Source organism: Rhinolophus sinicus, linkage group LG03 (assembly GCF_036562045.2).
Source record: "Rhinolophus sinicus isolate RSC01 linkage group LG03, ASM3656204v1, whole genome shotgun sequence".
Classification (NCBI taxonomy): Eukaryota; Metazoa; Chordata; class Mammalia; order Chiroptera; family Rhinolophidae; genus Rhinolophus; species Rhinolophus sinicus.
Window position 1 is genome coordinate 151,190,891 of NC_133753.1, and position 18,771 is coordinate 151,209,661.

Below are 18,771 nucleotides of genomic sequence, written 5' to 3' on the forward strand. Positions count from 1 at the left end.
AAACCCTAATCTGCAAAATGAAGAGTTTGGACTGTGACCCAGAAATTCTCTTCCTCCTCTGAGATTCCCCGGGTGTGGAACTGGTGAACGGGTAGGTGCTGCACCAATGTGAATATTCTGTCAGTAGAATGGGAACTGGGAAATAACCACAGGATGGACTCAGGGACCCACTGGACCCACTCTGAGATGGACTTGAGCTAAAACTTCATTGATCACCTGACTTTCATAAGCCTCTACTCTGATTGGCAGACCGCAGTGACACTTCGGGTCTCCTGGAATTAGTGTCAGTTCAGAGCTAGTGCCTAGTAAACAACCCCTGAAAAGCCTGATTATTTCTTTTTCCTTCATGCACACTTAACCTAGCAAAAGGTCATCGGTCCCTTGGGAAGGCTGGGAGAAGGATTAACAGTATAAATTTTCAGAAGTGTACCAGGGTCCTTCCTCAAGGAGACTGTCTCCCCTTCATTCAACTCAACTAGCTCAAGTCTGGGAATTGGTTGAGGGTAGGTGAACTTGAATTTCTGGACTCCCAGTCCTGTGCCAACCTTGCAAAGGCACAGTGTGTTTACCTCTGGTACCACAATTTAGAGAGCCTAGCTGAGTTAGCAACACACAGTCTGTGCTTTGCCAGGCAAATTATGTTATTTAGAGGTCAGCAGCCCTGAGCTGCTTGCTGAAGAATGATTTGTCTGTGACAGGGAAGAAGATTAGGTCATGAATATACCCAAGCAGTCTCTGCTTCTGTGCTCCCCTTGAATTAGCTTCTGGACAGTCCATTCGTTTCAATTATTTTGCAGCCACCATAACGGTCCTTTACTCTGCAGTCAGTTGGGTTGACCATGTCACAATCCAGATTGTCAACTAAAATCGCCATCATAATTTGACCACAGTCAGGTACTTTTGAGTCTGTGGGTATGGTTTGAAATTTCCAGGATAAGACCGAAAAGGGAAAAAACTGGAAAGTTCCAGAATGTAGGCTATTAGCCTTCCACCAACAGGCTAATGATATTATGCAGGTAATAGAAAGTGGAAAGAAGCCTTGGCCTTTCCTGGTGGCAAGAATGTTTTATCCTACGGACCCTAAGAAGACTCTTTAACAAACAGCCTCAGATAACATTTGTTCTTCCTTAGGTATCTCAGTTCACTCTGAATTAGGTCTGCTGCAGCTCCTTGAATCCAGGAGCCAAATTACCTGCTCAAGTCGGCAGTGTATGTAGCCAACCTCACAGAGTTCTGAGCACCAAAGCTTCCCTCTTCTGAAAAGCCCCTTTTCTCCATCATTACAAAGCTAATTATTGAGTCTGGTCATTGTTTTCCCCAAACTTTCCAGCCCTCCAGGTTTACTGGAGTGGTTTACTGGAATGTATTCACTTTGAGGAAATTTCTTGCAATTTGTGCAGTTTAGTTTCAGATTTGCAAAGTGCCGACTGATTAAAAAGAACATCATAAAAATGTGTGGATAATTCACCAATCGTAACGTGTGGACAAATCTTATGGCAGAAAATAATATATTTTGAACTATTTTGAATGAATTATGAAAGGACTCATTAGTCTGCATGGGGAAATCTTTGTACTCTTGAAGCAACCCCCTTAAACAGTCTTTGTCTCTGATGCCTTATATTCCTACTAATCTAAGCTCTGATTTTAAAGTACTACTATATATAATTTAAAAGACATGTTGCAATTCTTTGCCTTTCTCTTTTGACAAAACTGTGTCTTGCTGTGTGAGTACGATTATCGTCAGCAACCATACTGATGTGTTTCTTAAATTAATAACCCAGCATTTCCCTTTCTTTATCATTTCATTTTATATTATACCTGTAGATTCATCTTATGCTGGTCATCTCAGAGAGAATGTCTCTAATGAAAATAAAGTTCTTAAGCATGAATCAGAAATTTTATATTTTTACTATTTTTTTCTTTATTACACCAGTTTCTTGGACTCTCCTAATTGAACTATTGGGTCTCCCTAAGCTGGAATTCATTTAGTTAAGTAGTAAGTGCTTCAAGCCCTTTAAAGAAAATGACTATACCATTGGCAATGTGTATACTATGCCATGGCACTTGGCTAATAGTATAACTTCCTGTTAGTTCAACAAGAACTTAACAAAAAGAACCTATTACAACTCAGGAAGCAGGCTTCCTACCTAGTTAAATATGCTGTTAGCATAGATCAATAAAACAACATTTACTTGAGACAATCTCATCCTGGATTTAAGAGAATGCCTGAATGGTTCGAACCTTTAATTAGTTCATAATGTAGGACCAGAGCTATTTCTAGCTTAAATTAAATTTTCAGAAGAAAAATACATTTATAAATGTGCTGCCATAGAAACAGCATTCCATTGAAAATAATATCCATTTCCTAGAAGTAAAACGCTAAAAGAATCAGTCACGAGAACAAAGATGTGTGCTCCCTTCTCTTCTGGATTTAAAGGCTGATAATTATATTTTTAAGAACCAGCATGACTCCTAAAGCTGACACAAATATAGAGATGGAATGTATTAATGTAGAATTTCTTGGTACTAAGGAGAACATATACAATTAAGAAGAATAAACACATTACTATAAAATATGAAGGAGAAAATCTTACCCGAATCCAGAAAGTAAGCGACAGAAGAGAAAGAAGCCATAACCTTGGACAAATGAAGAAAGGAAGGCAAAGAATCCGTTGACAGACATGCAAATCAGAAGAGACTGTTTCCTTCCCACTTTGTCTGCCAGTCCTCCCCAGAAGAATGCCCCCACCATCATCCCGAGGTACACTATGCTACCTGCAACACACAGAAAACAAAGAAACATGTCAGCGATTGGGAGTAAATGACACATGGAACAAATAAACAAGGGACGAAATACATTCCAGCATTTTGCACGGGAAACATTTCCTTTAAAAATATACCCTTTAGGACACAAAAATCAGCTTTTAAGTTGGAAACCAAGTTCTGTGGGCTACCTTCAGCTGCCATGACCAATGGCAAAAGCAAAAGACAGAACAATCACATTCTTATCGGACTTGCGGTGGTGAGTTCCCAGGGGGCAGGCATAGGAGTCTCCACACAGAACAATCCTGGAGTGTGACGCATGGTCATGTCACCTCTGGTCTGAATGCCTGGCTTATCCCCATGATGAGGCCAAAATGAAAGACTGAGTCAAGGGTTTCCAGGTCAAAGTGGATTCCCCAGCCTGCTTTCAATCTGTCTGTAGCAAATGACTTGTGCCAAAGTCAGACACGTCGGATTCCATGGGTTCTTTCTCAATAGTCCCTTCTGAAAGTCCTGGCCCTTTCCTGGGAAGAAGGAAAGAAACCTGGGGAAGGTGAGTCTGGAGATTACAAGAGTTTATCTTAAAATAGTCTCAAACTCTACACATTAGAGAAAATTTTTCTAGGAGCCAGGAGTTTTAAGGAGCCTAAAGAGAAGGGAAATAGCTTTTAGTAGTTTGGGAATTGTTAAACTTATTATGGTTGGCTTTGCTTCCCATAAGGGAAACAAATGGAAAATCAAGAGTTAGACAGATGTCCTTGCATCACTGTGAGTATACACTTGAATTTTCTAATTCATTTGCTTCTTCTAAAAGACCAGATCCCGGTAAGCCCTGTCCAGAATCTTTCCCAGGATGAAATAATATTAGATGTGGCAAATGTTACTTCAGGGAGGTTCCTGAAAGGGTGTGCAATGTGTTGAGGAAATGGTACAGTGAATAATGGAAGTTTGTTATATCTGGATGTGGCGTTAAAAAAGCTGTTACCACATCTTTCATCCATTTTTGCTTTTTCCCTTGTTTCACCAAAGCACCATTTGAACAGTCCCTTTTCAAAGGCACATTCAAGATACTCAGCAGCATCTAAGCAACAAGCTTAAAAAAAAAAAGGTCACTGATGTATGTATTGCTTTAGACTACTTTGGGAAATGTCCTATTTAAGCATTCACCCTGAATGTATTTGCTTAACACACAGTTAATAGATCAGTATGAGACCCAGAAGGAGAACATTTGGTAAAGTCTGGTGACTCTCGCATCAGTGGCATGAGGATGCTGCCTGGCAGATAACCGAGTGCAGAGAGAGCTACAGTGAATGGCCAGTGTCGAAGCCGTTTGTACAATAAGACAAAACAAAAGCTGTCTTCACTCAGACTAGGGTGCTGCAAACAGGTGACTGGTCATCCTTGCCTGGGAGGGCATGGCCTATTTTTCTCTGTACTACGGGGCTGACCATGCTCAGATCATCCTTCTCAATAAAGGGATTACTCATATCCTGAGACCCAATGCATACCTAAAGACAACTCAAAGAACGTATCAGCACAAGGCAGAAGAATTCCAAAAGCAGACACGTTCACCCGGGGAAATGTGTATGCAGCATATATCTTATTTATAGCCTAAGAGGCTCAGATTAGCCACTCACGTCTCTCAGAAGAATAATCAGGAGCTAAGCTTGTTCATAATAATATCTGTGTCTTTAAACATGCCTACAAATCAGAAAGTGAGCGCCCATAGGTCAGGAGTGACCTGTGGCCACTATAATCTGAAGACTTGGGAGTCTTTCTTGAAGCTCCAGCCCTAGGAACAAAAAATGGTCACTGGCACTTGCTGAACCCTTGCCAATTCTAAGTGTTTATATGAATTAACTTATTTAATCCTTCCTCATGACAACACTTAAGGGTTAATACTGTGGAAGCCCAGTACATTGGCGAGGAACCTAAAGTACAGAGACATTAATGATTTGACCACAGAAAAGTGAGAGGTGACTACATCCCCGTCTGCCAGCAGTTCTTTGTATAATGTAGTTATAATTCCTTCAACAACCCTGGCTGCTCTTCTGTGAAAACATCCCAGTTTGTCCAGGCCCTGTGTGGTGGTACCCCCTGGAACTGAAAGCAGTACCTCAAATGCCCCTGAGGTGCCTTCTCCCTGGGCACCATCTTCATAGAATTAGAGTTAAGTCTCAGGTAGCAGAACATGACAGATGGGAACTAGGGGAAAATGCTGCTTCACTCTACCCAAGCACAGGACAAAGGGCGCACTACCTTCTAAGACATTCCAAACAGGCACATTCCCAATGCTCGGTGGGGAATAAGGGGGTCAGTGCTGAGAACAGCTCAGTGGTGCCAGAGGACAAATAGAAATCCAATCTCTTGCTAAAAAGAACAGGCTCCTGCACTGTGCCCAAAGGAGGGTAACCGTCTTATTTTTCTGGTGCAGAAGGGACGATGCTCCTGCTGAGCAGGTCTCTATATCCTGTCTTTCCTCTTCCTCCGGGCAGTCAAACTGTAGCCTCGTCTTCACTAAGCCAGACCATGGTTTTATGTAGTGATGAGTCCAGCACTTTAGGGGCTGATAACTGGGTGCTAGATCTCAGCCACCCGCAGTAGTGTGAGGACATAGCCCCACCCCGGGAGCTTCTGGAAGCTCAGAGGAAGTAAAGGCTGAATGAGCTGAGCTTACCCTAGACTTCTGTGATGGAGACAGCTTCGGGACTTGAGAGGCAGAAAACCTTCATGTATCATTAGCACCTTGTACTTAAGTCACTTGAAAATAAAGCTTAAAATAACATTTATTAGGAGTTTTGATATACAAAAGAGTAAAATAAAAATGGCCCATCCTTCAATTCTCCCAGATATCCCTATTAACATATATTTAAACAAACAAATACGCCTCCATGGCCAAAAAGACAAACCATATAGAAATGTATAAAATGAAAAGAAAATTCTTTCTCTCCTTCACCCTTGACCCTATTCCCAAAGGTAACTAGTATCATTTTTTTTTCAAATTTTTCCAAAAAGTTTATACATATAAATCTATAAAAATGGATAGCCTATAGAAATTGCCTGTGAAATACAGGGATTTTTTTCCTCCCCTGTGTAATGTTTATCTTTTCTCCTCCTAAACTAAGCAAACCAGAAATAAATCTCTGTCAGAATTTTAATAGCTACTTCAAAGTATGTTTCCTATGTTTCAGAAAAGCATTCACTAACAGCTATGAGGAGCAAAATCAAACAGTTTTTTTTTCTCCTTCTTGCATTATTTCTATGCCTAAAATAAATACACCCCAAGCTCTTTAAAAGAGAGGATATTAAATTCAAGTTTAAAGAATTTATTGAACACCCACTATGCATGACTTTTCCCGAAGTAATAGAAATACAAGGATTTCTAAGTCATGATCCCTGACCTTATAGAAGGTAAAACATAGCAAATGTTTATCCGATGCTTACTCTAAGCCATTACTTCACACAACCTTCACAACGATCTCATCTGATCCTGGCCACTATGGAGAGCGGCATCCAGGCCAGAAATTTCCATGGCCTCCTGGGGTCATATGACCAGGATAGAACAGTGCTGAAGTGTTTACTCCGGTATCTGGGCTTCAAGTCCCCAGAGTCTCTTCCCGCTCCATCAAGATGGCTTAAAGAGCTCATGACTCAGTGAGGGAGACAACAGGCACGTAACTGAAGGAGCCCAACTGTGAGGTGTGAGCTCCGATGGAGGCGAAACAGGGACCTGAGAGGCAGGAGGTGACGACTACTTCTGACTGTGGCCTCTGGGAAAGTTTCACTGAGGAGGCAGCATCTGAGAAGATGCTGAAGGATAAGAAAGGTTTCATGATGGCATGAAATTCCTCCACAACTGACTGATTTAGAAAAAAACTTTAATATTAAGCTGTATCTTTACTTCTACCCTGGTTAAAAATATGTTTTAGACCTAAAGGTAATAACCTTTTGTGTCTCTGCTAGATTATTATTGGTAATTAGACTGCTGTGGACAGAATCAAGCCGACCCAGCAGCTTATTTGAGACAAATAGCACAATTAGAAGGTTCGTTTGTTGATCATGGGATTTAATTAAAGTCAAACCTTTCAATGTTAGCAAAGGCACAATGTGAATAAAACTGGAAACACTCTGGACTGTCAGAAGACAAACTGTATTTCCTGCCTCGTTTGTTTTCCTACTTCCATTTTGTCTTCACAGTGTTATAATGGGGAGCCCTTGAAAACTCAGAGCAGAGATGTGCTCTTGACATAGACCAGCCTTCCTAGCTATGCACGTCTCATAATGCTGCTGAGGGTCAGAATTACAAGGTATTTTAGTGCAAGGTCCCTTATTTTACAGGTGGGAAAACGGAGGCTGTAAGAAGCCAGACTTTGAAATCAAGTCTTCCAGATCCTTGCTCCTCAGAGTATGACCCCTGGACTAACAGCCCCAGCACCCTGGGGGAACTTGCTAGAAATGCAGACACTGAAGCTCCACTCTGGACCTACAGACTCAGACTCTGCATTGGAATGAGATCCCACTTGAGGTGGGTGCACTTTAGAATTTTAAAGCACTTTTATGCTGGCATGTTTTTCATTAAAACACGATCTCTCCAATGCTTTTTTTTTTTTTTTTTTTTTACTTAAAGTTTGCATTTGTCTAGTGCATACCAGAGAGGAGAAGCTGTAGGTTCTGGGATACGTTAATGCCAACAACACAGAACAAGCACGATCTTCCTACAGGAGCTGGAGAGCTCCAAAGGGCAAGCGGAAACTCCAGGCCCCTCCTAGGACCTGCCTCCCTCAGGACTACAGGCCAACCTCCCATGTTGAGAGAGGCCTGGCTGTGATTCTTAAACCTTTTCAGGAAGCTAATGAAGATTTGAATTCAGTTGAGCTTTCAGGAGGTTGAACCTGACCTGAGAAGTAAACATCGCCCTTGGCTCTCTTTGCTCCTCCCATCACATCTGGGCTCAGGCCGTTCTCCGCCAGCCCAGCCTCTCAGTCTTTCAGAAGACAAAAGAGGCCTCAAACATGACTTACCCACTAAGGTATTTTCTAACACAGGGGCTGGTTCCATTTTATTTAATAATACCCTCATTTCCCCTGACAAATATCACATTTCCATTTCTGTCTCTTTGCTAAGCTGCTTTTGATTCTTTCTGCCAATCCCTAGGGGCCACATATTTTCCCCCAGCACCATTTTAAACCACATTTAAACTAAACAGAATAAATTTAAGAAATGGTCTATAGTGTTTTTCTCATAGCGATTTTTAGCCAATAAGCTTTTAAAAATTATTTTAAGTTCTGCAGTCATCCATGGATAATGCATTACTTTGTAACTCATTGCAACATTTATTTACAAACTGATTTTCAAGGAAAAATATTCTGTGATGGTATTCTGAATTCAATAATAAATAATGTCCATGAGGCGAAGATCACACTCACCCTTTATAAGGGGGTTTTCTTAGGTTAAAATAAATTTTAAATCAAAGGGGAAAACAAAAGTCTTTAAGCATAACAATGGCAGTTCTGGAAACGGCTGTTGAAATGAATAATATAATATGATCTATTGTATTCACAGGATTAAGAAAAAATGCTTTATTGCCTAAATTGTACTCATTAGTTTTTAGATATTACTCCTGTCATAAGAGGCAGATGCATTTATCTTCCCAAAGGTAGGGTTTTCTCCCACAAAATTGTGTTCTACCTACAGTAGAAGCTCACTTAGCCAATTTTTATTTAACCAACTCAGTGGATTAACTAACCCACCCACAAACACACTGAGAACTATTTCCACCCGTCTTCCTTCTGCTTCCATTAGCAGTGGTTTAGGCTCACTGTGGTTATACCCAACCTGTTTACGTCAGTTCTGCTTGTTATTAATTATGTATTTAATTAAACATCAGTCACATGAATAATGAAATATGAGTGTGAAAGGAATTGGAGCTATCGCTATAAAAACTAAGTTAAGAAAGATTTGGGGAAGACTAGTTGCAAAAGAAAATCATTGCTATTAAACAAACGTGACCAACACAACTCTGACTGAGGAAACTCATAAAGATGATAAATTCTGTGTTCAGATTGAGGCATCTGTGTCTTTAAACCCTCACATGACTTTCAAGAAATTAAAACTGAAAACCAAAGCCACATAATGGCTGTGGTGATGCCAGAAAGATAATGGGGTACTTCAGTTTGAAGATCCCTGCTCTAAGGAAAGTCTCTGCTTCTGCTTCCAAAGATGGTCAAATGAATGTATGCTTATGTATTAAAACACAATATTTAAGTGCATGTGTATATTTTATACGTTTTTCTGCTTTTACCAACCTTTCCATTAATTGTCCAAGTACCAGTTTGGATTTAATTAGAAGGGGTTGCTACATAATGGTGTTGGTTAGCCCTGCAAAACTGGCCCAGCCCTTCTCTTCTGCTGGGGTGGGTGGTGGGGGGAGTAGGGTGAGGTGGGGGGATTCTCTCCCTTGTTGGCCTCTTTGGATCTTCCCATAGGCCCCTAAAATGGTGGGCGATGAGTGTGGCCATCCCTCAGCCAGGCCCACTGCAGTCAGTCCATAAAGGCTAATTCCAGTGAACACGGTCCCTCCCCAGCTGCCCCTGAATTCAATAATAAATAATGTCCATATAATAAATAATTCAATAATAAATAGTGTCTCCCTCTTTATCTACAATTTGCTCTTTCTTATCATTACTGATTTCACATTCTGTGCTGGAAGTTTTAGAAATGATAACATAAAATCTCAAGTTCAGTACTTGTTCTGTTGGATTCTTTCACTGAATGTGCTGAGAGGAGGACTCATCACTAAAGCAATGGGGATTGAGGTGGGGGAAGAAGGAGAACTGGTTTTTTGTTGTGGTGATTGTTTTTGTTTTTTAACCAGTTTCAGTACCCTTCACCTTCATTCCGCTACCTTGACCACTCTAAACTTCAGGGTCGGGCAACAAATAGTTAAGAGCCCAGACAACCGAAACACATGGTTTAGATCTGAATCTTTGCTCTACTATTTACTAGCTGCTTGATCCTGGGTAAGTTACTTAATTTCTTTGTGTCTTAATTTTCTCCTCTGTAAAATGGGGTTAATAATAGTACCTATCTCACAGGGTTTTTGAGGAATTAAATGGGATAAAGCATTTAGCATTGTGTAAAACACAGTTGTTCAATTAAAAACAACCACCAATACAAGTATTGGTGTGAGGGAAAGACAGAAAAGAACAAAATGGTGATAAACAAGAGACAACAGGAAAAAAGGGAGTGCACTTTGGAATGATGTAGAAAGTGAAATTATAGCTTTTGGTCTCCCTCAGCTCAACTTGTGAAAAGAAATGACCTGAAACAGTACTGGAAAAGTAATCTAATTTTTTTAAATCTCAAAGACTTATTTTTTTGCAACTTGCAACTATTTAAATAAATATTAATAGGCTTCTCCTAAAATCAACCCCTCACCTTTCCCAATTATATTTTTAGTAGCCACAGGCAAGGGCCATAATGTATTCAAATACATCTGTGGACTTCTGCACAATTACAGTAAAGAAAGTAATAATATCAAAGGCATATGTACAAATGAAAGGAAAAGGCCTTTCTCATTTGCAATGGAGAACATTTGCAACAAAAGTCAGCTCACCTTTGGTAGAAAGAACTGTAAATATCAGATGCAGTCTACAGCACATCTCTGACTGTTACATTTGGAAAGTCTGACATTTAAGTTCCTTGATCCAGGCAGAGACTGATGTAGCTGCTTGTACTGGCAGGTAAATGCTACATCAAGCAACATTTCTACTTGTTACCTAAGTCCCCCTGGGCACTACACAGCCTAGGGAAGTCCAACATCACTTTCACTGAATCCAGTGAGCCAACTGCAGAAGGAGAGTTCTAATAAGAAAACCCAATCTATTTCCTATATCTTTCCTTAAAAGGCTAATAAACAGCATGTCCACTGGATAGGCAAAAAGACATTAAAATATTTTTTGCATGTAATGCTCTAGAGGCCCCAAAAAGGGCAATTACAGCTTACTGATGTTCCAAGCAGTAAAGAAACAAGTATCAGGAATCAAGAGCATTATAGCCAATGTCTGTGTGGTGTGTCATGGATATCACGTATCAGTTCCACACCAATGGGATACCTGTCTCTGCAAACTTCCCCCACTCCAAGGCCTGTGCTGTGGGAAAGAAGTGTAATTGATTGAACCCCTTTTTTAAATCACCCCAATCACTGAGCCAACGAATGAAGTGCGTAGTCATTAATTCCACAGCTCTTAGTTGAGCTCCTGCTGTAAGCTAGGCATTTTGCAAGGTGTGAGGAAAGGGGATGCGGAAAAAGAGCCTGGAGCAGTGAGTAGAGCTCCACACACAGGAAATGGACACGGCCCTTACTCTCAAGCAGCTCACAGCCTAGTGCGGTGGTTTTAGTTAATAGCTGCACATTAGAATCACCTGGGGAGCTTTAAGAAAAAGAATGCTGATGCCTAGGCCACACCCAGACATTCTGGTTCTGGGGTAGGACTTAGGCAACAATATTATTTAAAAACTTTCCAAATGATTCTAATACGAACCTGGGGCTTTCGATCGTTGGTTTACTGGGAGATCAAAATCATGCAAAGATTAATTACCACTAAATGAAACACATGCTATATAATTACGGTGAGTACATTTTGCTTAAGGGGAGAAAAGGAAGAAGTGACTTAATCAGTTCGAGGGAATTCTGAAAAGCTTCCTTCCCATAGAGGGTAGCAGTGGGTCAGGCTGAGTTTTTCCCCAAGGGACTGAAGAAGAGTCGGTTCAGAGGTTTGAGGTGTGTCAGAGCACAGCAACTGAAAGGACTCCAGGTCCGCCAGGATGGGTAGAGTGCAGAGTTCATGTGCAGAGGCAAGGGCGGCAAGAGATGAGGCTGGAAGACAAGTTAGAATGAACCCAAGGAGTTGGCCTTTATCCTGTGGGAATCTAAAAAACAGCCTGGAGATCATCCTGAAAAAAAAGGATGATCAGCAAGCTTGTGGAGGATAAACTGCAGGGGGAAAAGACAGGGGAAGAGAGAGCAGGGCAGGGCCTGGACCAGGGTAAAGCAGTTGAGCGGAGGTGCCTGGAGCACAAAATTTAAGGAAGCACTCCCTCTCAAGTGCCAACTCTGCACTTGCCTGACCCTGAGAATGAGTACTTCTTTAAATTTTGTGCTCCAGGCACCTCATACTCACCCTAGTTCTGGCCCTGGAAGAAATACCAGTAGATGGTGGGAATATAAACTGATATAACCACTATGGAAAACAGTATGGAGGTTCCTCAAAAAATTAAGAATAGAATTACTATATGACCCAGCAATCCCTCTTCTGGGTATCTACCTGAAAAATTTGAAAACACTTATTCATAAAGATGTATGTACCCTTACGTTCACTGCAGCATTATTTATAGTGGCCAAGACATGGAAACAACCTAAGTGTCCTTTGATGGGTGATTGGATAAAGAAGATGTGGTACATATACACAATGGAATACTACTCAGCCATAAGAAAGAATGAAATACTGCCATTTGCAACACATGGATGGATCTTGAGAGAATCATGCTAAGTGAAATAAGTCAGGGAGAAAAGGACAAGAACCATATGATTTCACTCATATGTGGGATATGAAACACAAAGCAACAAACAAATGGACAAAACAAACTGATAGACACAGACAACAGAATGGTGGTTATCAGAGGGGAAGGGGGTGGAGGGAAAATGAAGAGGGTAAAGGGGGTCAAATACTGGGCGTGCCAAAAAATGTATACAAGTGGACACTTTGGTCAACGCTGCTCAAGTAGTAGTTCGTTGTAAGCAGAAGTGTCTGGACGCTGATGGTAACCACTTTGAGCACCTCTACAAGTCAAATGTGACTTGTAGTCATCTTTTGTTATCGGTATATATTGAGTATTACAATTTTAATACAGGTTTCCTTTCTTAAAATGTGTATACATTTTTTGGGCACCTTCTGTATATGGTGATGGAGGGAGACTAGACTTTGGGTGGTGAGCACAAATGCTATATATAGATGATGTATTATAGAATTGTACACTTGAAACTTAGAATGTTATTTATTAACCAATGTCACCACAATACATTAAAAAAAAACCCAGACCTGCTGAAGGAATATCACTCAGAAGTAGCCTGGGGAAGGAATAGTGGCAGCCCGATCTAAGGCAGGTGCAGTCGGCTTGGAAGAATGACAAGGCTGAAAGTATTTTTCGTAGCCAGAGCCCGCCATTCTTGTAAACTCAGTGGGTAGGCAATGAAGAGTGGAAATTGACACTGAGGTTTTTGGCTTCAGATAGGTTGTGATAAAATTGATAGAGAGAGAGAATAAAAGAGGAGTCTTGAAAGGGCTAATGTCTTAAACAACTGAGGAGATGGTCACGTCAGTAACCCCTCATTATACTCTGTGAACAGGCCAGATGAGGGCAGTACAGACGCTCCACGCAAATCAATAAGGCGATGATCAATACAGCTGATCATCAGGAAACACTTCCTAAAGAACCAAGGATAGAGTTGAGCCTCAAAAACACTAGGAGAATCTGAAGAAGAGGACGGGCAGAATGGCACTGGGCTTACACAGCAGTCCGGGAAAGGTCTGGAGTGGGAAAGAGCATGAGAGGACCGGGGAGTAGCAGAGTAGGAGTCTGGGTAGCGTGGCCGGGCTGGGTGCGTGGAGAAATACAATTAAGCTGGATAAGTGAGAGAAAAATCCTTAAATGACATGCTAAAAAGTGTAACATTAATTACACAGACAATGGGGAGACACTGATGGGTTCCTGAGTGGGGGATGAATGTAATCAAAGCCCTCGTGTGAAAAGACCAAGGGCACTAGAGCAGGATCGGCAAACATTGTCTATAAAGAGCCAGATAGTAAATATTTTAGACTTTAGAGGCTACCCGTGCTCTGTGGCAACTACCCCACTCTGCTGCTGGAGAATGAGAGCAGTTGTCGACCACATGTAAGCTCATGGGCACGGCTGTGCCCCAATAAAACTATTTATAATACAAAACAGACCGAGGGCCGGGTTTGGCCTGTAGGCTGGAGTTTGCAGGCCCCTGCTTTGAGGAGAAGTTTGCCTGTAGCAGTGCTGAGGGTAGGTGTGTAATGAGTGAACAGGAGAGCGGGAGTATCTGAGAGGCAATACAAACCTTAACACCGAGGCTGGGGTGCCCATGCTTGGGAGGGGACAGCATAGCAGGGCAGTTTGGAGCCTTGTGAAATAGGGAATTTCTCTGCAAGGATGAATGAAAGGGAGGACAGAGTCCCAAGGACCAACCCTTGAGGAATAGCCACATTTCCAGCAGGAAAAGAAGAAGTCAGAGATAAGAAAAAGAAAGTGTGCAGTAAGAGATAAGAAGAGGGTCTGGATAGAGGCGAGAATGTGTCAGAAGGAAAGAAAGAACAGGAAAGCCTGCTCAACACTGCCCAAAGTGTGGGGACTGAGAACAGACCTCTGGGCCTGTCTCGGAAGAGGTCTGAAGGGGCCACCTCAGTGCCGCAGTCAGAAGAAAGCAGAGAACAGGAGACTAAAGCAGAGTGGCAGTGAGAAACGGAGGCAGGGAGTGTCGCTAAGTACAATATCAATTCACAGGAGCCAAAGGGCACAATGGTGCTGGACTGAAAGAAAAACTGGAACAAACAGTAGAGCAATGAAAACAGACAGAAGGAAAGCATTAAGCATATTAACACGAACAAGACTGCCCCAAACCACAGCCACAAATACAACAGCACAGCAAAGGCCTTCGGCTACCGAAAGACTGAGCTATTTTGGAAGAACAGTGCTATCATGTGTCTCATTTCTAGAAAATGATGAAAAACAGGTTTATGAGAATTTACTAATCTTCTCAAGTTTAAGCAATACCTGCAAGCAATGACAAAATATGTCTTCAGAGAAGTCTCTTTTATATCAGCACAGTGAACAAATGAAGCATAAAAATCTAAAAGGAACTGGTATTTTAGAGGAACAGAACAAGAAGAATAATCTTTGAATGCTGTCCATATTGTATCTTTTGATATTTTCAGCAACAGAAAGGTCTGGAGGAAAAGGACTCCTATTGCTTAACGCAGGCCTTTTCCAGACACTGGGGACGTGCCTGTGAGTGCATGGCAGGAAAACAGGTTTGAAAATGGACTCAAAGATCACATCGTGCTTGGTCAATATTGATTGGAAAATGATCACACAATTCCTCCAAGACACCTTTCTATAAAAACTATGTGTAACTTTTTGTTGTTGTTGCTATTGTTTTTTTTTAAACAACAAATGGGTGGCAGATAACACAATAAAAACCAGATTAGATTATAAAAGATTCTGGTACATGTCGAAAGGGAAAATTCAGTAGTCCACTTCTAATGCTCCAACACACCCTGTTGTTTCCCTAAATGGGCAGATACCTAAGCTGCCAGACCAGAATCGTGAGTGAGTAAATACCAAGATCGGCCTTGGACTAATGGATGTTGGTCCTAATCCATTATGACTGGCACCGCCGAGAGGAACTCAGGGCAGCACTTCTTGACACGTGAGATTTATTTTGTCATTAGTGATAAAACATCATGCAAGGGCTGCTCAATCCCAAACCGTCAGAAGTACATTTAGGTATTTCAGGGAAGGTCACCCAAGTATTTCAGTGTTGACCCTCAGAACTGACTGACGCTGTTATTTAGTGGCTGATTATTTTTATCATGACTATAAAGGACTCGTGTCTAGCATGAGCAGTTAGCCATTTGCTTCTCAGATTAGGAAGGAAAAAAGGTGATCACTTTGAGAGTCAGAAAAAAGTAGAAATTTTAATCAGCTATTATATTATGGCTCCAAAACAAAACAACAAAACAAAACAAAACAAAATGTTGAATCAATTTTGTTTTCTCCTTCAAAACTGAAGACAAGGCATGTTAAAAATCAACCTACCCCAAAATCTCTTGATATCCCTTACAGTCATTCTTATCTTTGAACCCTTATCCAATTAATCTTACCTGAAATATCTTTCTCTTGCAATCCTGTACCTTGAACTTCACCTCCACATTCTTTGCAAGGACACCTTTGCGAGCTTACCTAGCTTTCATGGGTAACTTCTACACGTTCTCACCCACATCCTGAGTTATGTTATTTATCCGTCTGATGTCTACAACCAATTTGCAATTGGACCCCTGGTAGATACTATGCTTTATGGCATCTTATTCTGAAACTCCATGAGACTATATTATTCTAGGCACATTTTAAATAATCAGTAAGACCTAACTAGTTTAATTTGAATTTAAAATAGTAGGTTTAACTCAAACCCTGGTCTCTCTCACATATACCTATGCAATTGATGAAACTAATGTAAATCTAAAATTTTGACCATAAAATCTTGAGTGTCCCAAGAAAGTCTGACAAATGGCATACTTGAGACCTTTTGTCTAGAAGAGTGATTCCTAAATGCACATCTACAGAAAGACTTCATGAGAAAGTTTCCACCAGCCTACAGTGAAATGAGAAAAACAAGGATATGCCTTTTTCATAAAAATAAATTTTTTCAATTTAAAGGAAGGTCCTTTATTCTAAGGATATGTCCTTCCTATATTTTGATGTAAACATGCCTTTTGTTTTATGAAATGATAATATAAAAAGTAATGTGTGCATTGTTGCAATTATTATTTTTAAATATCTTTCCTTAGTAAAATAGAAAGTTGGCTTCCCTATGTCAATCCTCCTCATTAATTTTTTAAATTGGACTTAAAAATCCAAAAGACTGGGAACTACTTGTATAAAACTCCAAATGGTGGAAACAATATTTTGGAAATACTGCATTCTGAAAAAGGGTTAAGGAAAGAAATTTCCTAAACCATGGCTAATAAAAATGACTTTTTAACATGTAAGAGAATAGAGATTTCTCCTTTGTCCATGTATGATGATTATACAGTGTGGCTACAAATTCTTTGAAACTCCTCCCATCAAGAGGTGGAGTCTATGTTTCCTCTCCTTGATTCTGGGGAACTGTTCGACCAACAGAGTACGACAGAAGTGATGTCATGTGACTTCCAAGACTGGGTCATAAAAGGCCATGCAGCTTCATTTTGCTCAAGAGGACACTTGCTCTTGGATCCTTGAGCCACCATCTAAGAAGTCTGACTACCCTGAGAATGCCATGCTGGAAGGGTCACAGGTAGGCCCTATCCTCAACATTCCAGGCTGAGTCCAGCCTTTCAGCAATCCCTGCCAAAGTGTCAGCCATCTCAGATCCTCCAGAAGAGTCTATCTATTAGCTAAACACCACTGAGTGACCTCTGTTGGCACCATGAAAAACAGAAGGATCACCCAGCCAAGCCCTGACCAGATGTCTAACCTACAAAACATGAGATGCAATAAAACGGGTATTGTTTAAAGCAACTACGTTTTTGGCTAGTTTGTTACACAATAACACATATCAGGAATAGCATATTCCCTAAAACACTTTTAAAAACATTTAATTCACTGTGATACCCAGACTATAAGGAATACTGTATTAAGAATCATATATATTTCTTCACTACCAGTTTTAACAAAATAGTTTAATTGTTAATATTTCTTTTAGTACAGGAAATCATTTCAAAAGTAGAACATAATAAGCAAATCCATTAAGGCCCTCCCCTTTCCCCCCTTAATTCCAGTCATAAACTCAACAGTGAATGGAGGACCAGAAATGAAGCCAGGAAGTACTCCCTCTGGGTCCTGTCAAGTCTTTTGCCAGGAAATCCCAGGAAGGGTTTCGTTTTAATGGGGGGGGTGGGGGTGGGGGGGTTAAATGTAGGAGAAGGAAAGGAATTAAGTAAATGAAAGGGGGACTGAAGCAGGGGGTGTTTTGTGAGTTGTGGTGGTAGTGGGTGATTTGCTTTTAAAATGGAAGACTTGCTCATGCCTGCAAGGAGAAGAAACATGTAGAGAAAGCACTTTCTCCTCAACAAAATATATCAATTAGCTCCTAGAGGGAAGAGCAAAAGGACATAAATTCCATGTGCTCTGGAGCATGGCAACTGCAATGAGTCTGATTAATAAAGCTCGGAGGGGGAATGAAACAGAACCTCAGCTCTTCTTGGGAAACTGGGTAGCAGATTCACAACCATGATTTGCTCTGTACAATCACCTTCCCACAAGCTGAGATCCTCCAAGACCCTCCCATTTTCCCCATCTTGATCTCCACAATGGGATAAATCAGTGATTATTTAAATCTCACACCAATTAGACTAAATGTGTTAAACTCTGACTCACTGTTGGGGCAGGGTCAGTCAGGAGGAGAACACCATGCACCCAGGGTTGTCACAAATAACAAACTGCTCTTTGGGGCCAGGCTTGAGCCTCACAACTGTGTGTGCAGATAAGCAGAGCAGTGTCGCGTGTAGGGATCGGAGTGCTGTGTGCTACACACATGTTCTCATTCACACTTTCGGACACCACGTCTTTGTCTGGCCACCTGTGACCTGACACATCCCAATGAAGAGATGCTGACAGAGGTGCAGGGGTGCTGTGGGACTAACCTGCCAGGGTTTGACTGTCGCCTTTGTTACTGATTTCAACCTTGTCTCTCTCAATGGTCCACAAGCTAACTCTCCCAAAGAGAATCTGATTCATTAAATCTCTAAGTTATATGGCTAGTTTTCATTTCAAAAGTTCCAACTTCAGTTTTTGGAAATAACGAATTTTATTTAGGTTTCTAGATCTTATGTATTAATTGTTTAGCAATTTAAAATACAACCACAGATAATTTTTCTAAAGTTCTGTGCACTCAGGATTAGTGTTAAGAGTATCCCATCAGCAAATCAAGTCTCACACACAAAATTGTCTAGAATGTGGGAGAAATTTAACACTATTTAACGCTTCTGTGTTAGATCCAATATTCTTTCTGCATTTCAACAATTACAACTGTCACTAATGTCTAAAAATTCACAATTATATTGTCAATTTTTCTTTTTAATTAAAACTATATATATGCATGTGTGTGTATGTTTCATATATACATATACATATACATATATATATACATATATACATATACATATA

At 40.8% G+C, this 18,771-nt stretch overlaps 1 protein-coding gene across 1 annotated transcript in view; it reads right to left on the bottom strand.

The window, feature by feature from the left end:
* The window catches only part of SV2C (synaptic vesicle glycoprotein 2C), a 183,128-nt gene that overhangs the window by 91,319 nt on the left and 73,038 nt on the right, over nt 1-18,771 (bottom strand). The window contains exon 3 of the mRNA XM_019728142.2: nt 2,595-2,775. Coding sequence (XP_019583701.2) covers nt 2,595-2,775 — 181 coding nt within the window. The remainder of the gene's footprint in view (nt 1-2,594; nt 2,776-18,771) is intronic.